Source organism: Pleurodeles waltl, chromosome 5 (genome assembly GCF_031143425.1).
Source record: "Pleurodeles waltl isolate 20211129_DDA chromosome 5, aPleWal1.hap1.20221129, whole genome shotgun sequence".
NCBI lineage: Eukaryota > Metazoa > Chordata > Amphibia > Caudata > Salamandridae > Pleurodeles > Pleurodeles waltl.
In genome coordinates, this window is record NC_090444.1 from 1,001,917,584 (window position 1) to 1,001,943,711 (window position 26,128).

At 46.3% G+C, this 26,128-nt stretch overlaps 1 protein-coding gene across 3 annotated transcripts in view; it reads right to left on the reverse strand.

Annotated features, from left to right (window-relative positions):
* Nucleotides 1-26,128, reverse strand: part of MOXD1 (monooxygenase DBH like 1) — a 759,590-nt gene that overhangs the window by 413,491 nt on the left and 319,971 nt on the right. For 2 of the 3 annotated variants that reach the window (XM_069235166.1, XM_069235165.1), the window contains exon 2: nucleotides 25,436-25,582. In XM_069235166.1, the coding sequence (XP_069091267.1) occupies nucleotides 25,436-25,582 (147 nt within the window). Of the gene's footprint in view, nucleotides 1-25,435; nucleotides 25,583-25,676; nucleotides 25,832-26,128 lie in introns of those variants that run through there. The other variant, XM_069235167.1, reaches the window with a different exon arrangement.

A 26,128-nucleotide genomic window follows, 5' to 3' on the forward strand; every position in this document is an offset into this window, starting at 1 on the left:
TGGTTACTTTTTGAGCTAGTCTATAGTTAATGATACTACTAGCAAGATAGCAATTTTAACTGTTTTTGTATTAAGGCTTATACTTTAGGGGTATTTTATAAAATTTTATAATATTTATATGGCGATCTGCATGATGATGTGTACTGTATATTTTATAGTGTTTTAGTGATTAATTGTCGATTTTTTAATAACATTTATACCCATAACTCGCCTATTTGTATTGCATGGCCCTGAGGGAGCTTTTGGTCTCGATCAGTTTTTAGTGTTTCTTTGTCTTTTTTCTTTTAAAAAAGTGTCTTTGTTTCTTCTAGAAATGTAAGAATTTTGTCAGTATGCTTTTATGGTATTGTTTTACTGAAATAAAGCTAAAAAAAAAAAAAAAAAAAAAAAAAAAAAAAACATTTTGAGCCACCACACATAATCCATAATCATCCTGGCACACTGGGTCACCCGATAGATGTGTGCAGTGCTGTAAGCAGAGAGGAAAATGCTCTCACCTGCCAATGAAGTTTGCCGCCAAGAACCAGAGCTGGCCACAGCTGTCCCACCTGGCCTGCTGCTGATCCTGACAAAGGCTTGGCCCCAGCCTGCATGCTCCTGCGTTATGAGGATGAGGTACAGAGGAGCCTGAGACCCTGAGAGCCCTACAGAGGGATGTTCAACAGACACTAGGAAGCCTTACCAAATGTAGAGGAGCCGTAACTGCACAGCATGGCCTCCAGGTGTGGTCTGGGTGGGCCCTGCAAGCTTTCACTGGGCGTGGTCAAGCCATGAGCTCGTATCTGGCCAGGATCACCATGTAAAGCATGCAGTGCCAGTGCCTAAACCAAGCAGACGGCTGCCACCACTTGTGGGTGCCAGGGCCATGTCTTTCTGACTCCGCTGCATAGGGAAGGCCTTAGAAGTGCTTGGCATGGTCCCTGCGTCAGCGGTGCCACCCTTGGCAAAGAAATGGCCAGCTTGTGTTGGACAGGGGCCAGGGCTGCAACCAACCTGTGTGATCTGCTGCTAGGCTACACTAGACACTGGCTCTCTGGACAGCAGGGAGGGGATCGTATTGCTGCACTGACACCCAGGTCATTGTGGAGGTGGCACCCCATGCTGTGGAGGGGCGTGGACCTGGCTTTCCCTATAGCAAACCTCCTTGGGGCCTGCTCCCCTACTAAGGACTGGGGAATCAACCAACATCCAGGCACTGCCTTGCAGTGCAATGTAAGCAGGAACAATACCCACTCTGTAAACAGATCCCAGTGGGTGTGGCGGTGACCTGGAACCAGTGTGAAGGGCCCTTCAGCCCCCCTGAATGGTGGTGCATATAAACAGGAGCCATCCAATTAAAGATGGTGCTTGCAGCACTAAATCAGGATGGATAATACCCCACCCCCCCACAAAGAGAGGACCCTGAGGTGTAGGACACAAATGGTGGAGAGAAAGGAGCAGCACAAATGTCACTGGATTATAAACATGATCAAATTCTGTCAGCATTCAACTCCAGAGAAAACATCGTGGAGGCCAAAATAGATGAGGTCTCCATAGGCCTTGGACTGTTTTATGAGGACTATAAGAAACTGCCAGACATTGGCAAGTGTTATGAAGAGAATTTGGAGGAAACGCTGTTGAAGACCAGCATAGTGGACTTGCCGGAGGGGGCAAAAGGGACCACCCTAATTGATTATCTGTAGACGTGGTTATCCACAGAGGTGGCACCACAGCGTCTATCCAAATTCTTTGCCTTAGAATGTACCCACAAAATACTGGGTAAAGGCCCGCCAGGTAGGACGGCTTGCATAATGGTAGCTCATTTACTTCACCACAGGGACAGGCACCTGATCCTACCACAGGCCAGTGCATAGGGACAGCTGCAAGTGGTCCACTTCAGAGAATCCATCTTCACGAATTATACACTGAAGCACAATGCAAGAGAGCATAATTCCTGGCAGTCAACAGGGAGCTTTGGAATGTTGATGTAAAATATATGCTGCTGTTCCCAGAAGCTGATAGAGGACAGCAGCATGCTGTTCTTTGATACTCCTGAGGCTACATGGGACTGGCTAGAGATGCACAGAGTGTATGCAAATGGTGTGATCAAGCCCAGCCACCAACTGCTAAGAAAGAGTGACAATTATGGTGTGCCTCAAGAGGGCCCATGAAGAAGCAGGCGGAGTGCAAAAGGGCTGCAGCAGTGGAAACCTTGAATGCTTCAGAACCTTCGAGACATAAGGCTCTAATGCACACACCTCCAAGAACTCGCAGAGTGACTCTGACTCAAACAACTGTCTGGAGACAGTACAAGGAGGCCCACGGCTGATGCTAAGAAGAGCAGACGACTTATGAAAGGCGGCTCATCCAGTAATGAGAAGAGGGCCCGGACTGCTGCACTGACCGTGGGCAAGTATTGATGTGATGCATATGCTTGTGGTGGGGTGGCACGAAGCCCCTGTACTATAAGTATTGATCTGGATGGTGAGCAGGAGAAACTCCTTCGATTGCATATTTGATGGCAATATGGGTAAAAAAAAACAATAGTCTTTATTCAGATTAGTGCCCATTGAATTTCTGAACTGGGAAGAGGGACTTGGGGGATCATGCCTGGCCCAAACAGTATGATAACTGTGACTCTAAAGCAGCTGCACATTGGGCAGCAAATCATAACATGCACACATAGATAACTGCTCTACTTGAGACCTCTTGGTCAGCATCTGTTTGCTCTGATTCTGCTTTTTACTTCTGCTTATTTTTCTGTCATTTTTATGCATTTTGCTTTTCTTTCTTTCTTGTCTCTTTCCCTCTCCTTTCACTCTTCCTGCATTTTCCCATGCTGCTGCGGGCCCTGCATCTCTGCCCCCCTCCCTCCCTGTGAAGTGCTTTCCCACCCTCCTGCCTCCAAGCTGACCGGACCCCCGCCTCACGCCCCCTCTTAATGGTGGCCACTGCGCACTGAGAGGGCGACTCCTCTGGCCTCCTGGTCAACGTGTGTTCACCCTCCTCTGTGCAGCTTCCCCTGTTGCTGCTGCCTCAGCTGTGTGCAAACGGCCTGACTTTCAGTTTGAGGCCTACCTCTACCCCCAGGCTCCCGCCTGTGCCTCATCCCTAGTGGCCTTTTGGCTATCTGATTGTAAGTATCTTGCTTTTTCTGTTTACTCCTGCTTTTATTTCTGCCTATTTTTCGATCATTTTGTTGCATTTTGCTTTTCTTTCTTTTTTATCTCTTTCACTCTCTTTTCACATGTTCCAGTGCCGCTGCTGCTCCTGCCGCCCTGTTTCCCTCCCTCCCTGCAAATCACTTTCTCACCCTCCTGCCTCCCAGCTGACCGGACCTCCGCCTCCCTCACCTTCTTAATGGGGACCACTGCCACCTGAGAGGGTGACTCATCTCACCTCCTGGTCAACGTCTGGCCGCTCTCCTCTCTGCAGCTGACCGGACCACCCTGTCTCCCCCTCTTCTTAGTTGTGGCCGCTGTGCACTGAGAGGGCAACTACACTGACCTCCGGGTTGGTGTCTGTTCACACTCCTCTGTGCAGCTCCACCTGTTGCTGCTGCTGCCTCTGATGTGAGCGAACTGAGTGCCTGCCTTACTCTCAGTTGGAGGCCCACTCCACACGCATGCTACCACCTGTGCCTTATCCCTAGTGGCCATCTGCATTTAAGTGTCTTGCTGTCTCTCTTTACTTCTGCTTTTTACTTCTGCTTTTTTTGCATTTTGCTTTTCTTTCTTGTCTCTTTCTCTCTCTTTTCACTCTCCCCGCATTTTCCCGTGCTGCTGCTGCTCCTGCGGCCCGCCCCCTTTCTCCCTGCTAATCGCTTTCCCTCCCTCCTGCCTCCTAGCTGACCAGACCCCCCACCTCCCTCCTCTTCTTAAGGGCGGCTGTTGTACACTGAGAGGGCGACTCCTCTGACCTCCTGGTCAATGTCTGTTCGCCCTCCTCTGCGCAGCTCCAACTGTTGCTGCTGCCTCTGCTGTGAGTGAACTGAGAGTCTGCCTGACTCTCATTTCGAGGACCACTTTCACCCACAGCCTCCTGCCTGTGCCTTTTCCCTGCTGGTCTAGTGGCCATCTGCATGTAAGTATCTTGCTCTCTCTCTTTACTCCTGTTTTTACTTCTGGCTTTACTTCTGCTTTTTACTTCTGCTTATTTTTCTGTTATTTTTATTGCATTTTGTTTTCTTTCTTTCTTGTCTTTTTCTCTCTCCTGTGTTTTCCCATGCCGCTGCTGCCACTGCGGCCCCATCACCCTCCCTCCATGCAAAGCGCTTTCCCACCCTATCGCCTCCCAGCTGACTGGACCCCCCACCTCTCTCTCCCCTTCTTAATGGTGGCTGCTGTGCGACCCCGCCAAAGGCAAGCCTGTCTGCCCCTGTCCGTGCCTGGACCATGACTAGCGATATGACCCCTGGCCCTCTGACCTTCGATCCCTCCACTGCAAAGATCCTCCATGCACTGAACACAGGATGATCTGCCAACTGCCGCCTCACATAACCCAGAGACACCACACGGGCCGTTCTCCTGCCTCCACTGTTATCGCTCCCTCACCTTACACCTAACACCGGACCCTCGCACTGTAGAATCATCGAACACCAACATGGAGTGTCTCAGATGCATCATCCTCAACATTCATCCCCTCCACAAACATGATGTAGAACTCTGGGACCTACTGGGTTCCACCCATCCAGACATCGCCTTCATCACTGGACAAACCCAGCATCTGCACCGGACATCGCCATCGCCATCCCCAGGGACTACAAACTGCTATGCAAAGACCAGCCTTCTCACCCAGGCAGTGGCCTGTCCATCGTATACAAATCCTCCCTCTACTTGACAACCGACACAAAAGAACACTCCCCCCTCATGGAGCACCTCCACTTCCAGATACACGCCACATCCAAGTCAACCTTCCGCGGCAGCCTCATCTACAGGCCGCCTGGCCCCCGTCCAGACTTCAGCGACTCCATCATCGATATAATTTCTCCTCATGCTCTCGCCTCCTCAACTTACTTCCTCCTTGGCGACCTCAACTACCACATTGACAGCAGCAACAACACCAACATCGCTACCATGCTTGACAACCTCGCCACATCAGGATTAATGCAACTAGTCAAATTGCCAACCCACATCATAGGACACATGCTTGACACGATTTTTTCCACCAGCAACAACATCACAGTCTACAGCACCTCCACACTTTACTGGACTGACCACCGCTGCATCCATTTCACCATCACCTCACCAAAAATCCACCTCCACACAGTCCGAGTCCCAAGCAGGAAATGGAACTGGATCACCAAGTAACAGCTCTCCAACACTCTCAGCCCCTGCTCCTCACTGCAGACGCTAACATCTCAGCATGGAACATCCACCAAATGGATCTCCGAATGCGCCAAAACCCTAGCACCACTCCATAAGACCGCAGCCAAACACCACCGCAAGAAGACCAGTTGGTTCTCCCTTGCACTCCAGGACTCCAGGTGCACCTACAGATGGCTAGAGAAAAGATGGAGGAGCAGCAAGTCCCCGGAAGACTTTGAGGCTTTCAAAGCGGCCACCAAATCCTACCACTATCTCATTAGAGTCATCAGGAATGCCGCCCTGCAGGACCACACATTCATAGAAACGTATGAGAAGCGCTGATAGGGGAAGTGAGAGTTCGCGGTGAGAGACGCGAGTAATTTTGCGAGTTAGTGTTTAAATCAGATGCACAATCTATTGGATGACAACAGTGAATAATCAGCTGATCCAACTGGTTCAGTCGAGCTGTCATCAGTCAAGAAACACCGACTATATTGATAAAAGAAACAAGTCAGCTGAGCACCATTTCCGATGTCCTGAGGAGGCCATAAGTGGAAAGGCTGAAACGTGTTGACTATATATCTGAGGAGTACTGTATCAATTGTGGAATAAAAGAAAGGAAGAAAAAGTGATGGTACCACATATAACCAACAGGAAGTAATATCCTAGCAAAGTCAGTACTGAATAGTACTACCTCATCCAAAAGACTGCACACCTGAAAAGGGTTTAGCAGGTGGATACATCTAAGAACTGTAGATTGGAAACTGTTAGTGCAAAAGACTTTTCAGAATGTTATATGCTAAACGGCATACACATTGTAGATAGAGATGTTTTTAGTTATATGTATAGATGTTTGTATATATGGTTTGTAAATAAGATATATGTCTGTTTGTATGTTTACGTTGTAAGTTAAGAGAGTAAGACAAATAGAGACAAATACTTAGGCCCTCATTATGAACACGGTGGTGTTAACCACTGTGTTCATGCTGGTAGTCATTTAACTGACCGCCAGCCCCCCTGTGGCCCCGCTGGCCGTATCATGTACATTCTGCTGGGCCGGCAGGTGGAAACATTGTTTCTGCCCGTCGGCCCAGCAGAACGCATGGCCGGGACATTGCCAGTGGCTCCACATGGAGCTGCAGTCAAGGCCTCTGTGCGGTGGGTGCAGCTGCACCCGTCGTGCAGATCACTGCCCGTAAATCAGGCAGTGACCTGCACGATGGGGCACTGCACAGGGGCCCCTGCACTGCCCATGCCAAGTGCATAGACAGTGCTGGGGCCCCCAGGGGGGCCCCAGAGCATACCTTCCGCCAGCCTCTCCCTGGCGGGGGAACCCACCAGGGAAAGGCTGGTGGCAGTAGGGATCATTATCCGACGGGCAGCAGCGCAGCCCAGTCGTGTAGTGATTCCTTCCACTGTCAGGCTGCCTGGCAGTGGAGGAGGGCCACCTATGGCGGCTCTCCATGTGTACATTATATGGCGGTTCAACCCGCCATGCCGGTGGCGGTCTTTTCACCCGCCACCGGCATGACAGGCTGAACCGCCGGGGATCACAATGACCCCCTTAGTAATTTCAAATAAAAAGAAGGTAAAGAAGTAAAATTCTGCCAGAGATTTAATGATAATTTCACTGTGATAATTAGAATATATATCTATCCCTCCTGTATAGTTGTATTTGTTGTATTGCAGTACCACACCAGCACCACCACTCACAACACCAAAGAGATCTTTGTCATGAGCAAAGAGTTTGCCAACCCCCAATCAGAAACAGCAAGCATCCCTCCATCTCATGACCTCTGCGACGGGCTAGCCAACTTCTTCCACAGGAAAATCAAAGACATATACGACAGCTTCAGATTCCAAGACCCTCCGAGCCCTCCAAGAACCGTCCAGGTTCATCTCATCGAAGCACCACAGACTCTACACTGCTGGACCACCCTCTCTGAAACTCACACCATCATGAGCAGCATCCACTTCGGAGCTCCTAAGGACTCCTGTTCTCACCACATTTTCAACAAAGCCAAAACATCCATCGCAACCGAGCGCCGACACACCGTCAACTGTTTCATAGAGACAGCCACTTTCCAAGTGGACTGGAAGCATGCTGAGATCTGCCCGCTCTTTAAGAAACCCACAGCCGACCCCCTGGACCTCAAGAATTACCGCCCCATCTCTCTACTGCTTTTCCCAGCCAAGGTCATCAGAAAGGCCATCAACGCTCAGCTCTGTAAGCACATCGAGGACAACAACATCATGGACACCTTCCAATCAGGCTTCAGGAGCAATCACAGCATGGAGACTGCCCTCATGGCTGCCACAGATGACACCCGCTTGCTCCTCAACTGCAGCCATATAGCAGCTCTCATCCTACTGGAACTATCAGCCGCCTTCGACATGGTCTCACACCTCACCCTCTGCTCCAGGCTTCACGCAGCCGGCATCCGCTGAAAGGCCTTACAGTGGATATGCTCCTTCCTCTATGGCCGAACACAGAGAGTCAGACTCCCGCCTTACCTGTCAGAACCTATGGAGATCAGCTGTAGAGTCCCAAAGGGCTCCTCCCTGAGCCCCACACTGTTCAATGTCTCCAGGGCCCAGCTCGCATCCATCATCAGGGACCACAGACTGAACATCGTCTCCTATGCCGACGATACCCAGCTAATCATCTCACTGACCGGAAAAAAACTTACTGCCAAGAAGAATTTCCACAACAGGATAGAAGCCATTGCCGCCTGGATGAAGGACAGCTGCATTAAGCTCAACTATGATAAGACCTAGATCCTCATCCTAGGACCATGCACATCAGACTAGGATGACTCCTGGTGGTCTTCGACCCTTGGCACCCTTACCACCCCAACAAACCACGTAAGCAACCTCGTCGTCATCGTGAGCTCATCGCTCACCATGACCCACCAAGACAACTCAGTCACATCCTCCTTCTTCCACACACTCCAACGTCTCAGGAAAAGCTACAAATGGATCCCAAAGGACTGCCGCAAAACCGTAAACAATGCCCTGAATACCAGCAGACTCAACTATGGCAATGAAAACAGCAGCTCCAAAGACGGAAGGGCCCTAGAACCACTAGTATCCTGTGTAGATGCCTGTTTTATGGAGTAGGGGACTTAACCAGAGGACAGGGACCCACGTCCTCTAAGTCAAAGCAGTATACAAAAAAGGTGGAGTCCCACTTTGAAAGTTATTGATTTTATTATTATGCCGACAAAGTAGTCCCAGTTATACAATCAGTCACTGGTTAGCAAAACACGATGTGCAGTCCAAGGTCCAAACATTTTGTAGTAGCCAAGAAAAAAGGAGAATCAGCCAACACGTGTTTCGCCCCCTCTGGATATGTATTTGCCGGGGCTTTCTCAATGCTGAAAATAAACAAAAATAACAGGTTGCAATTCAAAATTGTTCATTTTGAGAGGGTGAGATGTCATTAAGACACCATCGGGAAAGTGAGCTAAAATAGGAAGTCCCATGCATAGATCATTAAGAGTGTGCTCAGTCCAAATATGGAATAGTTAGAACCAAGAAATAAGTAAAAAGAGATGATACGTGGGTGCTAAATGGTGACTATGGTCAGACCCTGATGTATTGGAAATCCAAGAAAGTAAAAAAGTAATCAGTGACATTACAAGTGTGTTCTCAACGTGAAATTGTGGTGGAAAAGAAAAAGCGGTGGGAAATAGGTCAAACAGTCCGTAATTATCTTCTAAGATCCCAAAAGAGAGTATAGATTATCAATTATTGGTTATCCCCTAGGTGAGCTTGCTACATGTAATGAACCATCTTGTAGTACTTTTCTTTTCTTTTTTCTCCTCTGTTCAAAATCCACAGACGAGTTTTTCATCTCGAATTAGTGTTATGCTTTTTTCTGTAATCTAAATCATACGGCGTTTCTATTTTATACTGTATAAAAAATGTGTAATTCAACTTATGTAACTGGTTTTTAATACTGTTACGTGTATCCCTTACTCTTGAATTAATCAGGCTGTTCTATTAATTGAATATAAATTGTATAACATACTTTTGTCAAACTATGAATGTTCCAACAGATAGACTATTTGTTGCCTTACAGAAAAGGACTATTTTAGTCTATAATCAATACATGTCTGCTTTTTCGCGTGTGGTATGTTTATCTGCTTTGGTTTTGCTTTGTTTAGCACCCGAGCACTTATATTTTTCATTCCTGAGCACAAGCTCACCTAGGGGATAACCAATAATTGATAATCTATACTCTCTTTTGGGATCTTAGAAGATAATTACGGACTGTTTGACCTATTTCCCACCGCTTTTTCTTTTCCACCACAATTTCACGTTGAGAACACACTTGTAATGTCACTGATTACTTTTTTACTTTCTTGGATTTCCAATACATCAGGGTCTGACCATAGTCACCATTTAGCACCCACGTATCATCTCTTTTTACTTATTTCTTGGTTCTAACTATTCCATATTTGGACTGAGCACACTCTTAATGATCTATGCATGGGACTTCCTATTTTAGCTCACTTTCCCGATGGTGTCTTAATGACATCTCACCCTCTCAAAATGAACAATTTTGAATTGCAACATGTTATTTTTGTTTATTTTCAGCCTTGAGAAAGCCCCGGCAAATACATAGCCAGAGGGGGCGAAACACGTGTTGGCTGATTCTCCTTTTTTCTTGGCTACTACAAAATGTTTGGACCTTGGACTGCACATCGTGTTTTGCTAACCAGTGACTGATTGTATAACTGGGACTACTTTGTCGGCATAATAATAAAATCAATAACTTTCAAAGTGGGACTCCACCTTTTTTGTATTCAACTATGGCAATGGCCTCTACGCCGGTACCACCCAGAAGAACCTCAAGGAATTACAGAACATCCAAAACGTCTCCACCAGACTCCTCCTTGACATTCCTCGCCACCTACTCCTCCACCAGACCTCTCTGCTCTGCTCACAAGGACTAGCCACCATGCCTCGCATATGGAAGACCTCTGCTGGTGGGACATCCTTCTCCTGCACCTCAGGCAGTCACCATCACTACCCAATTCAGTAAGGACCTTCAAACCTGGCTCTTTACTGAAGCTCAGAGGACAAACACCCTTAGCGCCTTGCGACCCTTACAGGTGAGTAGTTGCACTTTACAAACTCTTATTGATTGATTGAGAATTGGGGGAGTGCGACCTACCCATCAGTAATGTCAACAGGTAACATACACCATATAACATGACTCACCACGCAAATAGTCACTCATGTCTCACATGTTATGTTAGGGTCATGAATATGCTGTTGAAGGTCTTGCTGGCCAAGATGGCAGGCACAAGCTGACGGAGCTCTGGGACAATACCCCAGACATCCGACCCATATACAGTACCGAGAGGCAGATGGTCACGGTGCGCTCATGCCTGCGCATCCGGAGCCTGCCAGGGGTCAGGCGGCGCTGTCTGACATATCTGAGGAGGAGGCGCAGGTGTTGCAGGAGCTGCCGGCTGCTGGGAGAGGAGCGGCCTGAAGCTTAGAGGCCGTGCAGGCGGTGCCTGAACGGATTGGGGCCTGACTGGAACGCCAGCCAGGCCAACTAAGGTGGGTGAACCGAGCTGCTGTGCACTGGGGAGGTGGCAGTGGAACGGGCCTAGAGCCCTGCGACACCCAGGATTTACCTGGACCGGTCGGTGGTTGCTTCTGCTTCCGTTGCTGACGGGGGGAGCGAGACCAGATCTGGAGCTGTGGTTGGGCCCGGGTGTGAGTGCCACACGGCGGAGGCCTGGGGGCGTGCGAGCGACTACAGAGTTACCCTCTGTGTCCCTCCTATAGTTTGCTTGCCCCGTTGGCCGTGTCATCTGCTGCTGGATCCAGACGCTGAGGTAGCCTTGTGGTGTAAGTTTCCCGTCTCCGACTGCTAAGGTAAGGGGGCTGCTTATGCTGTTGCGCTTCGGGCCTCGTGCCACGCATGCAAGCGGGCCTCCTGCACCTCCCTCCCCCCTGGATTCTGGGTATCCCACCTGTGGTTGGTTTGGCTGTACTGTACCTGTCATTCACCACTGGATGCAGGCACTGAGGTGGCCTTGTGGCAGGGTTCTCCCGGCTCCGACTGCCAGGGCGAGGCAGGCTGCTTGTGCTGCTGTGCCTTGGACCTCGCGTCACACATGCAAGCGGGCTCCCCACGCCTCTCCTCCCCCTGAATTGAATCTCACTGAGGCCCACGACTGCAACGCACACCAATGCACGCTGCCCCCTTGGATATCGAAGTGGCAGACATGGATCGCCTCCACTCTGGCGCAGGGGAGAAGCTGCAGAGGCCCAGGCATGAGGCCCAACATCCTGACAGCCACAAAAGGGACGCCGTATTGGCAGCCATGGAGCAGATTGGCACCTCCTTGGAGCAAGCCCGGACCTCGCTGGAGGGCAAGATCAATAAAGTGACAAGTGAACTCACCCTGCTTCATGCAGATCACCGCAAACTTGCAGATAAAACCCACTCAATAGAAGGCCAGCTGCATGACCTAGCACCCAAGACAACTCCACTGGAGAACTCGCTACAAATGGCACTTGACCTGATAGCAATATTGGAACATCGTGCAGAAGAAGCTGAGGGGTGAACCAGGAGGAATAACATTCATGCTATAGGCCTTCTGGAGGGCGTAGAGGGCCAGGTCATAGTAGCCTTCTCTGAAGCCTGGTTACGTGGACTGGTCCTGGAGGGTTTTCTGACACCTTTCTTCTCTGTAGAGTGAGCCTATAGGGTCCCTATGAGAGCCTGGCCACCGAGAGTGGGCCGCGTCCCTTTCTGCTCCGCCTGTTGCACTATGCAGACATGGATATTATCCTACGTGCAGTGAGATCACTCCTGGCGATCCAAGTGGAAAACACTCTAGTTATGCTGTTTCCAAACTACACCATCGCCATGCAAAAAGAACGTGCTTCCTTTCTGTCAGTGAAGCGCAGACTCTGTGCCCTCAATCTGACATATATTCTCTCCTCTTCCCCGCCAAACTGCAGGTAGCAACTGATGGTAAAATGCACTTTTTCAACACCCTGGAGGCAGCCTGGGAGTGTCTGGAGTCCGCGGACCTGGTCAGTCCGCGGAATGCTGGGGCGAAGGGGATGGCGACACAGGGCACGCAGGCCCGCAAATGGAGAAGTCGCAAACGACATGCACTATCTTCGAGGGAGGAATGACACACTCCTGACCTAGAACAGATCATACAAGAGCATCGTTGTGCGCTACAATCTACCACAGCCATTAGGGTTCCATCACTCAGCTCAGACATAAACGCAGAGCTCAAAAACTCCAACGGTGAAGGTGGTTCCTTTCCCAAGACATCTTCTGAGGTGAGGTCCTCCGTCCACCCCGCGGTGACGCCACAAACAGCGGATGACCTGATCTGAACTTACCAAGCTGACACACGTATGACACTTACTCGACTGATGATGACACGGCGAGGGGCATCTGGAGAGCTGCACTTTTGCTATCTACCATTTCAGCTTTCTGGAGGTTTCTATAACCTTGCCTAGGATCTCACTGGGGGCTCTGTGGTCTTGGCGCCCTTGCTGGCCAGTGACTGTTGCTTGGCAGGATCCTACCTCCTGACCCCTATACTGAATACTATTTACTATGGACATTGATTACCGGTCCTTATATTGGGTTAGGGGTTAAATTCTAGATTACATCAAACACCAGTCACCTCCCTCACTCCACACCCCCACTTGTGGGAGCCACTCTCTTGCATCTGTTACGCCACATAGGCGAATTGACTTGTTTGGGCAGATACCAGTTGTCCCTCTCCTCTAATGGTATTCCTTCAAGTTACTTTTACACCGGTCTTTGGTCTTAAGTTCCATTTGAATGTTTTAGAATGGAGTCTGGATTTTCCTCGCCCTCCCTGCGGGCGTCCTGTCTTTGACTGCACGGTGTGCTGCGCCCCTGGAAGTGGGACAGAAGTGCACTTCCGAGTTACTGACCCTCCATGAACCCCACCAATATTCTCACATGTAATGTGCGTGGCATACATACGCCAGCATGCAGATATTCCATATTTTCACATCTTAAGAGACAATCAATCCATAAAGCGCTCCTACAGGAGACTAACCTTACACAGCCTGAAATTTTCAGACTACAGCGGCATTGGGGAGGGCAACATTTTGTGACAGGCTATTCCTCCTATGCCAGGGAAACACTAATCTGGGTTAGACAGGACACTCCATTCGTTATGGAGGATCAGACCGTTGATGCACAAGGGCGTTATGTCCTGATACGAGGACGACTTGCTGGCCGAGCAACGGTATTGGGGTCCATATACGCTCTGAATACAGACCAAGCCTCCTTTTTCCACGCATTGTCCAGCCCCCTTTCTCATTTGAGTGATCTTCCCTGGCTGTTAGGGGGCGACTTTAATGGCATACTGGATCCCCATCTGGACCGTTCCTTCCCTCCATTGCCCAGTGCGCCTACTGTGGCGACTGCATGCACATTTCAAAATTGGCTCCAGAGCTGGCAACTGTTGGACATATGGCGTCAACCAAACACTAACATTAGGGTCTATTCTTTCTTCTCTGCTCCGCAGCAACTGCATGTCTATCTTGATAGAATTTTATGCACACACAACCTGTACCCCGCTGTACTGATGACTGACTATTTAGGTCGCACTCACTCAGACCATAATCCACAGCTCATGCTATTGGGCTGGGATGCGTCTCCTCCGATCATTCCCACCTGGCATCTTTGCACGGAACTGCTGGAGGATGCAGCATTTAAAGCATCGCTGGATGGAGCGATTCCCAATTTTTTAAAATATAACAACGGCACAGCGTCCTCTGGTCTTGTCGAGTGGGAGGCATTCAAGGTCTTTATCAGAGGACATTGTATGGGCATGCAATGGAACTTACGGAAATCCATCGAACGCAACCTGACTCATGTGGAGAGGACCCTGATACAACTCAAACAAAATGCTGCCCAACACTCCCCAGCTGCTCACCGACTCTCGTCCGCCCAAGCAGAACATATATCCCTCTTAAAATGATTGCGCTGTTTAAACTATGCAGCTCATTCGGCCCGTACCCATGCCTCTGCCAACCGATCAGGTCAATTACTGGCTTGGCTAATCCATCAAGAACAAGATCGTGGCCTTATTGTGGAACTCCACTCAGCAGCGGGGAGTATGCTCCACACCCCCAGGAAATACACTCCGAACTCACACGATACTATGACACACTCTATCGCTTATCTGTGACAACAAACTTGACGGGCTACAATGAGTTCTTCTCCCTGACAGTTTTGCCTCGACTTACGGATGACCAGAGGGAGGAATTGGAGTCATCCCTGTCGCTGGCTGAGGTGCAGGATAGCATTCGCGCTTTGGCAGCAGGCAAAACCCCAGGTCCTGATGGCATTCCCTCTGACTTTTATAAATCTTTTTCCACAGGACTAGCACCCCGCCTTCTCGGTCTGTAAGAGTAGGCCTTACAGGCAACATCTTTGTCTGCATCACAACGAGAAGCATTGCTGGTGTCCCTTCCTAAGCCTGGTAGGGACCCATCGGGCTCCTATAGACCATTAGCGATGCTCAATACTGACTACAAAATCTTGGTCAGGGCCTTGGCATCACCACTGACACCTCTGATCCCCGAGCTGGTGCACCTTGACGAAAACGGCTTTGTACCGGCTTGAGACACCTCTCACAACATTAGGTGCCTCTTTAGAGTCATGGATATTCAACACAGAATTAGCCTTGGGCAGGCTGTCTGGAACTCGATCTGGAGAAAGCCTCTGATTCTTTGGAGTGGCCCTACCTGTTTGAGTTCCTGCAGCAATTTATGGTTTTGGCCCTCATTTCCTGCGCATGGTGAGACTGTTGTACACCCAGCCCCAATTTAGGGTCAAAGTCGGCACGATCATCTCTGAGCCGGTGGATGAGGGAAGGGGCACTCGGAAGGGCTGCCCCTTTTCTCCACTGCTGTTCTCTCTGGCAATGGAGCCTTTGGCTGCAGAGCTTTGCAGGAGAGGAGAAGCATGGAGCATCCTGCTAGGCAATGGCCCCCACATTATATCTTTATCTGCAGACAATCTTCTCCTGTACCTCAGAGACATTGATAATGTCCCTATTGAAATTTTGGACATTCTGCAGCAATTTGCTACATTATCTGGATAACGTGTCAACTGGGCGAAATCTTGCTTCTTCCCCTTCGACCCTGACCTATCAGACCCGCGCCTGTACCTCTCTGGAGTTCGGGAACTGTGGCAACCCAGAACATTCCGATATTTGGGTATACACATCTTCCACAAAGAGGAGGACCTGCATGACAGACACCTCCAACGGACTGTGTGGTCTATCCGTTCCCATATGCACTTCTGGCAGACGCTGTCACTCTCAGTGGCAGGGAGGATTGCCCTCCTGAAGATGATGGTACTCCCTCGTCTGCTATACTTCTTCTCTAACTTACCATACTATGTCCCAACCAGTTTCTTTAGAGAGTTGTAACCCAGAATGAGGGAGTTTATCTGGAACAAAGGCCAATGCTGAGTGGTGCTGAGGAAACTCTACTCACCTCTGACCCGTGGTGTCCTGTCGGTACCCAATATGTAACAGTATTACCTGGCCTCACAGCTTCAGTGGGTGATGCGTTGGCTATCTGGCCTTCAGCTCTCTGACACAGCAACTAGTTAGTCACCCTGGACACTGTCACAAATCCTGAATCTCTTTCACCCCCTCAAGAAAGGAACACACCTGTAGAGCTTTTACTAACTGTGGCACATCGCTGCTACTGCAGAAGTCTGTGTCTTACATGCGCGACTATTCCCTATGCCCCAGCACTGGCGTTGCTGGGCACACAGCGCAGTTCACTGCCCATGTCCACTACCGAGCTGCGGCCTTGGCACGCTGCCGATCTATACATGTTGGGCGACCTTTATACTGACATGCGACTTATACCATTTAACACACTGACAACAGAGACGGGCCTACTGACTGGACAGTTTCTGCTGAACAATTCACTGATAACATTTTTGTCGCGCGGGTGGGGGGAAATGGCAACTGAACCCCTAACACATTTACTAGTTCAATATCTGCAAGTTACGGGACAGGGCAGTCACCTGATACAGTGGTTCACTGATGCACTCAGAATGCACACAGTACACGTCCCCACCACGTTGCGTGTCAATCGGGAGGGTGATTTGACCGAACCCTTTACTGACAAGGCATGGGAGGCAGCGTTATCCAGCCATGCTAATATTCCGTGCAACTCCAGATTCTGCCTCATCCAGTTCTACATTCTTCACAGAGCTTACCTCACACCAGCCCACATTAACACATACTTCTGCCGTGTGGACGCTGCTTTCCCCCGCTGTAAACTGATAGGGGCGGACATTTTACACATGCTGTGGTCTTGTCCCTCTTTACACCTTTACTGGCATGGAATAACATTGTGTTTATCATCGTGCACGTCATGACCACTGTTATCTTCTTGGGAGTCCTGTCTTCTGGGGCTTTTCCCGAGAGACAAGAAACATAAAGCCTCCATGAGATTTTTGGACCTTGGCATTCTTACGGCCAAACGCTTAATCACTAGAAGGTGGAAAGCTGCCGAACCTAACCCTATGATAGCGTAGAAGAATTCTTTCCTGGTATGGGCGGAGGCTGAGGAGTACCAGTGAGGCGTGAGGACGCTATTGGTATGCTAAATACACAATATCTACTAGTTGGGATGCAATGCTGAACTTACTGCGCAATCCGGGATAGGATGTAGGCGATGGAGATGCAGTTGTTCCCATTGCAGACTTAGCACTAGAATAGGCATCTTATGGAGCTAATAAAAGAGCCTTTGGCCTTGTGTCTGCCTATAAGGATTACTGATACTAAGGTTCAGTCACTAACAGACCATATCAATGACGATCATTGGGTATGAATGGAGTGAAAAATAAGCAGCGGCGATGGGAGGCCTCCCTGGGCTGGGGGTTGGGGGATGTTAAGACCGAATTCCATGTTTGTTAACTGTTTTAGGAGTTATACTGTTTTGCCTATAACCAAGCTGAATCTACAGGTTTATAAGCTGCTATTTGCATGCACATCCTACTGAGCAGCTTCCTCATGAGAGCTCATGATCTATGGGAAAATAACTGACAGGCCGGGAATGCTGAATTTCACCCTAATGTTGTCTTATCTATATTTGCTATACACAATCAACCCACTAATACTTTGTTGTTGCCCACGGATATAATCCATGTACACCACACACGGTTCCTTGCTAAACTTATTATAGGTGAGTATGTTTGAATGCACAAATTCTGTATCCAAAACATATGTCTATATTTTGGTTTTCAAACTGTTCTTACACTTGAATATGTTCAATGGATAACTTGATAACAGTAAAAAGATTCAAGCAAAAAAAAATTATCCGCTGTTCAAAAGGCATACCTTAAGCAGTGGAGATAAGATGAGGCCTTCTTTCAGGAAACACATCTAGTGGGTCACAAAATTGCTAAATTGAAAGGGAAAAGACATATAGGATAGGTTTTTCATCCTATGCCAGGGGCTTCCTAATCTGGATACAGCCTGAGATACCCTTTGGGCTGACAACCACACATATAGACAGAAAGGACTCCTAAGTACTAGTGCACAGACAAATAGACCTGGTCCATGTACTGCTGGGCAGCTTTTATGCACCAAGCATGGGGCAAGTAGCATTTCTCACCTTCTAGCACCAATTCTGTCTGATGGTGTGCAACTACCATGGACACTTGGGGAGGGGGGGACTGTAGTTGTGTGGTGGACCTAAATGCTGACAGTTCCACTCTGCCACTCCCTGATTCATCTACAGTCTGACCGGCGCATGACTTCAAGGCCTGGTCTTCACACTGGTTTGTGGGTGATGCCTGAAGATTGTGCAACAGGGGCAGCATGGACTACTGCTTTCATTCCCTTGTACATGACATGAATGTCTGGCTCGATAAGATCATATGTTCCCAGAGACTCACAGACACAATCAGGGATGTGAAATAGCTCCCTCTTGGGGTACGGAGGCTGCTAGTTTCAGAGTAAAATGCTGCAGAAGAAGCCATTCGAGCCCTAGAGGAGGGGGCACTGGTGTGGAAGCCCTATTAGAATGCTATACAGGTGGAAAGGTGCTGACACACAGCTATTTAGGAGCGCCTTTACACTTACTCTTACCGGAAGTACACCATACTGACCTATGCAGAGGGTGACAAGGCAGGCAGGCTACTGGCATGGGTCATATAGGAGAAAAATAAACATACCCCCATCACTAGCATCAGAACCCTAGCAGGTAAACTTAAACCAAAGTACATAAGGAATTTGTATGCTAATATGCAGACCTATATGCCCCGCAAGCACAGCTCACAGACTATGACATTGCTTTCTTCCTGGACAGGTCGGAGTTGCCTACGATATAGGAGGCCACCAGAGGGTCTCTGGGGAACCCATTACTGAGGAGGAAATCAAGACAGCCAGTGAGTAATAAGTCGCCAGATACTGATGGGCTGTTGGCAAATTTTTAGCAACTGTATTCCCCAAATACAGGTGCCACACCTAGCAAACATGTATCAGGAGGCTTACACAAACGGTACCCTTCCAGGGACCACCGCGGAGGCACTAATACTATATGTTCCTAAGCTGGGGAAGGAGACACTGGATATCTCTGCGTACAGACCCCTGCCCTTGCTTAATCTTGACTACAAAATTCTCAGTAGGATTTTAATCGACCAACCTGGCCCCCACTTGCAGCCCCTAGTTCACCCTGACCAAAATGGGTTAATTCCCACTAGAAATACATCATTGAACATCAGACAATGATTCAGAATCCTCAATGAGATGAACCAAGAGTGGCACCCCGACTCTGTAGTACTGTTGGTGACCTACAGAAGGATATAGATGCAGGGTAGTGGGACTATCTGAGTGTGGTGATGTGTCAAATGACTCTGGGAGTACACTGGGCAAAATGGTGTTGGACGAGCCCCTGCATCTCAGCATCATTTGGGGTCCACAGGGGAAAGAGGCATAGATGCCTGTTTTCCCCATATTGTTTGGTTTGGTGGTAGAGCCCTTCACTGGCATAGTTTGGACAGTGGTATGCAGGTAGAGGTGTCTGATTGTGAGACGGTGAACATTGCTTATCGTTTTACACTGATGATATGCCACTGTATTTCCAGGAGGCAGACACTGACATACTTTGGAGCATGGGACTCTTGGATGCCCTGAGTAGAGTCTCAGGCTTATGCACAAATTGGGCCAAGTCTTGCGAGTTCCCGCTAACCCCACACCAACAGCATATCCCAAAAGAGGTGTCCTAAGCAGGACTTAGATGGGAGCAGGTTACCTTCAAATACCTCAGGGTACAGATCTACCATGGGAAAGAAGACATTCGGGAAGGGAACTTAGGAGGTGCACTGAGGGGCCTCAGGTAGTATAGAGTCTCTGAAGTTGCCTATGATGGTAAGGATTACCTTTCTTAAAATGATGATGCACCCACGGCTGCTCTCCCACTTTGTAAACCTCCCCATCTATATGTTGCAAACATAGTTTAAAACCATGGACATGTTGTTAAGGGACTTGATTTGGAATTGTGGCAGACTCAGAGTATCCCTTACCACCCTACAATGGCCCACAGATATAGATGTTCTTGGGACTCCAGATTTTGAATCATATTTTTTGGTGGCTCACCTACAATGGCTAGCCAGGTGGCTGTATGAGCTAGGACTTGCCGAAATGGGGCGAATGAGCCACAGACCATGGGAGGTCTTTCAAGTCACCTCGCTAATGGGAGTTCAGGCCTTCCTAAAGGTCAACAGTTTTTTCTAAAGTGAGGAACCATACGGGTGCACCATATGATTATACTGTGTTAACCTTTGAATGGTATTATTCGTTCAAAAGCTGGATAGAGAAGCCACTGAGAGAGTGTTTTTATTAATTAGAATATAATGTTTATTTATGTGTTTTAAGTTAACACAACTAGTCTCAAATTTGAATTTACTGGGTCTCAGATTGGAGATATTACAATGTAATCTCCCTTCTTAGTAAGATAATGGGTGTTCAATTAATATTAATGTTGTAGCTGTTTACGAGAGAATCTTATTGCCTGTAGCACAATTTCTGCAATGTTAATTGGTTCATGTCATGGATCATATTTAGTACTGAGGTTTGATCGCGCTTCACGACATGTTGAGTGTGTGGCTTTTCACTTGTTTGAAACTAGAAAATGGGCACTTTCTGGGATGTATGCCAGACGTTTTGCTCGTTTCCACGAAGCCTCTACAATAGTATGTTTAGATGTTGGGCTGTTCTCTGATTATATATATGAGACTATATTTAGACTCTTCCTTGATTTGTCCACCGAAAAGATTTATGTTAGTTCTTTGCTGAACAATATTTTGGTTCTAGCTAATTCTCTTATATTAGGACCTCTAGCAATTGGCTTTATGTTGATGTTAATTAGAATTTGACTAATTACTTTTTCCTTTCTGCAATGATTCTTACATTTTGAATAAACCCTCAAGATTTTGAATTTGAATTTTCTCCTGCAAAGATGTCCTTTATTTCCACAAGGACCCTTGTCCTTTTGGTCTAACATTACCTTGATCCAGGGCATCAGCTCTTTACATTCATTAGTAAAAAGTGCTGGCATCGCCACGTACCAAAGTAAATAATTTGATTACATTGGGGCTAGCTTTTAGTTCTTCATGCTTATAATGTTTAAATGGACTGCACTGTAATTCTCTATCAAATATTAGACACAGATATTTCTGTATCCAATGTTTCTCATTTAAAACTGGTTATGTGCCAATTGGCAAGGACTAATGTTGGTCCAAAGATTAGGATTTTAGATTTATTAATATTGGTCGTCAGTGCTTCGCTATTGATGTACGCATTCAGCATGTCTAGCACACAATGTAGCCTACTGAAGTCATGTCCCATAGCTAACGATTGTTAAACAATATGTGCAGCACTGATTTAAAACAATATGAAGACTACTTCAAAACATGCTAAAGAACATTATCACTAACAAGGTTGCCTGTGTCACTCTAGCAAAACTAAAGATTTTAAGAGTGGAGGAGTCTATTTCAGCATTCAGCGGGTAAGCCCTAGGTCCTAATCTTGAACAGCTGTGCTCGCTCAGCACTGAGCTGAGTACCTGGTTTTATGTTCTAGCCCTGTGCATTAACTTAATCCAATATTTCTCTGAGTTAGACCTTGATATTCAGTTAGCCCTGCTCAGAAACAGTGAGCATGATTTGCCGCTGTCTGTTTCCCATCTATGCTGTCTCAATTTATGCACTAAATGGGAGAAATATTGATTTAAATGAATGTGTTTTGCACAGTGCACACATACAGAAACTGGCACTCAACTCTGCTCCGAGTCAGTGAAACTGTTTATTATATATCCCTAAATGTTTATATGAAATGTAATTAACATATTGTTTATATCTGTTGAACAGTCAATTAGGTGTGACTTTTTCCATATTATATTCTCATCAATAAGGTCAAAAGTGTATGAGAAATCAGTAAACCCACAATAAAGTGCAAAAGAATATTAGATTTTTTTGCAAGTAGGTAAATATATATTCCATCGTGGGTAGTGCTGATATTGTCATGGAAACCTAGTTGTGTAGTGGGCAAAATATTATTTGCTTATATCCAGGTTTCAAACTCATTTGCAATGATTTTTAAAAACAGTTTAGCTTATGGACAAAGCATAGTCTTCAAAAGAAACAGTGGGAGAACACTGTACTCTACAACAAACCCGGGCATTCTTTTAATGTCATAAGGTGGCAGTTGATCCAGGTACTCCCACTCTACCCAAGGGGGGAAAGCACCAAGCAAAACTGATGTTACTGGAGTACACATGGATTGAAAGATTGAATTCAATTGATAAAGAACTCAACATCCATGAAGAATGGTGTCAACTTACCACAATGTGCTTGAGAACCATGTTTTCAATGATACTTGTATCTGTTTATACCAACTGAACTTCACATATTTTATCATTATCCCACCAAAATATTTTGCTATCTTTATTATATGGTCCTACGTTGTGTTACATTTGCAACTGGTTTTCAGAACTACCTATTGATGCACCATTTTCTTTACACAGGTCTGTTTGTTCCGCCTTGCAGAATAATTCTGCAATCTTTAATGTATGGTCCAATTCTATGTTAGATTTGCAACTGATTTTTAGAACTACCTTCTTATTCAAAGCTTGTGATTACACAGATCCATCTTTTCTGCCTCACAGCGGACAGGTTTCTTCCCCGCTCTCTCCCTTCCTTTATTCTCCCCCTTGCCCCGCTTACCCCTTTCCGATTCCCTCCCTCTCCTTCTCAGCCTTAGTGAGCGCTGTTCTTCCAATATATTTTTTACGCGGTTTGCACATTCTAAGATAGCGCCCTTTCTCCCTTTCACATACATGCCTGGTAGTCCTCTTTTCATTTCAACTGATGCCTCCTTTTAACTTTACACAGGCTCCATAACATCAACGTATTTCTCTCATTCACAATGGTGCGCTTGCACTAAGAGGTGTGCCCTTTACCGCATTGATGCCCCTGACTATTTTACATAATTTATGTGCCTAATTTCATTATAGGTTTTTTGTTTGATCATTTCTAGGAAAGCGGCATTTCTTCTGCCTCTGCGGGTACTCTGGTTTGACCAGGACTGCCCTATTATGGCTGACCCTGGTATTTTTTTAGAATTGTTGCTTCATTTGTTCACCTGGCAGTATGTTTGGCCAACTTCAAACATTTTCTATATGATTTGACACTTTTTCAGAACTTGTTTTTATGACTTGCATTAGCAACCCAGGTTTAGCTAAACTGTAGTTTTGTTTTAATTGTCCTCCCAGGGTCTTTCATTTAAACATCAGATTCTTGCAGGAGTGTGTCTTAGTCGTAAATCCATTAGTATCCCTTCCCACCACAGGAAACACTGATATATTTTGTGCACCACTCCTAATATGCGCAATGTTTTACTTCTATATATTGTGTTGCTTCTCATCTGCATGAATCCCATTTGATTCCAGGACCTTTGGCATACTATTTTGTCACTTAATGTTCAAACACTAGTTATCAGATGACTCCCATTAGTAACTATTCAATCTATTTCAGATCCTAAGTTTCTTCTTTTAGTGTATTGGTAATATATTTACATGCACTCTCCTTGTTTTGTTCACCCTGTAACATAGGTGGTCTCATTAAATCTCCTCTTATCTTCTCCTTTGAGAGAGATAGCCTCCAGCCAGGCCAGCTGCTTCACTTGTTCCCAGGTTTTCACATTACGTACCCCTCAATGACAGATCGTTCTCTGTCAGGTAGCTACAATTGTCCTTGGAAGACCCTTTCAAATTATAATTTACGGGGTCACAACGTTGACTTTATGTCAACCACATGCTCATTTAATGGAAGGGCCATCAATACTGTGTTAATACGTGATTTGTAATTCTTGTAGACTCAATGTATGTCCTGCTGGTGGATTGCTCTCTTTTCTTTTATTTCAATGTCTTGTGCACTGTATATACTCATTCACATTATCTCACTTGATCACATTTGCACTGTGCCGTCACAAGTAGCACCTTGATATTTGTTTTAATTGTCATACAAGGAGTTTTGAATATGACTATTAGAATCATTGAATCTAAATTTTGTGTGTATTGCTTTTCCTGTCACATTTTTGCTAGTCAGAAATATTTATCCTACATAGTTGATATGTCCCTACTGATGCATGGAGCGTGGTTTGGCTGAAGCTATGGTACTGCCCATTAATATCAAAGCAATAATGCAAAGGAAGGCTGGTACTATACCCCTATATGACTATCAGCCTTGTGCTGGTACTTTACCATTAAAAGTACAAGAGGTGTCCTAAAAAGTAGTGATGCTGCCCATTAAAAGTATATCAGCATTATGAAGACGTGCAGTGGCTAAAAGTACAAGATGTGGATGTTCTATTACTGTTAGTGCTCCCGCCGAGAAACACTCATATTAACCTATTAACGACACTGTAGCTCTTCTTAGACTGCTGACAGAATCCAACTACAAAACATCTTGCCTGATTGTGAGTGATATTTCAGCTCATTATAAGTAATATCCAGTCTGACAAGTGTGGGTAATGTCCCACTAAATGTGCAGGAGTCATGCTAAAAATTGCTGAAACTATACCACTAACTGTATGACAACTGTGCTCATATGTTCTGTACTTTTCAGCACAAAAATGTAAAATAAAAAAGAAAAGCCTTATTTTATACTCGATTTAACATTATAAGATGAGCAATCAGTTTTACTCTAGTTGTTTTTTTTTTTTGTTGTGTGGGGAAACGCTTCTCATTCCAGGTTGTGCAGACAGGCTGGGGGAACATGCAGTTTTTCCTTGTAGTAAAACCAAAACCCAAAATCATTCCAGGATGGCAACTGTGTATGCATACACCTTACCAGGGACCCTCTATGAATGATTATTTTAAAACAAAAGAAAAGCTATTCTAGTCACGCTGATGTATATTCGTTTACTTGTACAGTGGCCTTCTTGGGCTAGTTTTTCTTTTCTTTTAGGAAAAATCATTCAATGATAGCCATGTGACGTAGCAGCCACATTTGAATGATTATTTCTTGCAAAAAATAAAATCATTCAAAGAAGAATATCTTACGTGCACATACAAAAGCAGCCAGCTTGAAAATGTTTAAAATCTATTTAAGGATGTTCACCTGCTGATACAGCATTGAGAGCATAAGGGGGCTGGAGGGCAGAAGTGGGAACAGAGTTCGATGTCTAATAAATTATAAAGAGAGCAGAAGGGTCCCAAAAGATGGGAGAGGAAATTATAGAGAGAGTAAAAAGGTCCCACAAAGAAGAAGAGAAAATAGTCTCTCATGAACTGCAATTAAAGTTCTGACGTCAGCAGCAGAACGATACAACTCATTCAATCAAAGCATGTTGAGATTGAAATGTTCCCTGGGCGTGACAAATATAATAATTGGAAGGAAAGCTACTGAGAGATGAGCAAATGGCAGACAGAAAGCCTATTCTCCGGTCTATGTGGGTACAAAGATCTGATTGCTAACAGTATGCAAGACCTGGAAGCTGTCTGGGTACAATCAGGCATGTAGTAATACACTTGAAAAGCTCTTGTCAGACTATGGACATACGCATCTCATGCACACTTACTGTTATCATTTTATCATTTTTGTCACAGGTGTTTAGATCTCTGCTAAATGCAAGGACTGTGTGCGTGCTGTTTTCAATGGCATACTCCAGCTGGTAATCCTGCTGAGGGTCTTTCTTCACTTCTCGACTCCTGTGAGTGAAGCAATCCTGTTACAATAGAGAACAGCTAATGTTATTTGAGTCTGTAAAATAAATTCTAACATGTCATCCACTCCAACGTAACAAGTCAAGATATTATTACCATGTTTGCACAAATGAACACCATAAGAACAGGGCGGTATCACAGGTGTGACATGTGAGACTATTCTGTGGTTGTAGGAATTTTTCACGTTGTCTCTCAAGACTTTTTAGTGTTGTAAATTGATATCCAAACACGATTATAGGGAACATCTCAGCTTGACAGACCTTAAAGTTGATAAATACAACCTTGTTATTAATATCATAATATATCATTATATTGTATTATTGTTAATAATCAAATTAACCTGATGGCCTCAACATGTGTTACTTCCTGAAAAAACACCCTTCAAAACTGTTCCTCAGATTGCCTCTCCTGTCGCTCCGTTACTACAGGAATGCAATAAAGCTTTTGTCAATGTGCACATCAGGGCAGTCTTTCTTTGTTGCACTGTTTGGTCTTAAGTGCCAGAACACAGATTGTAAAAAAGTTAGGGGCTCATTTACAACCCCCTT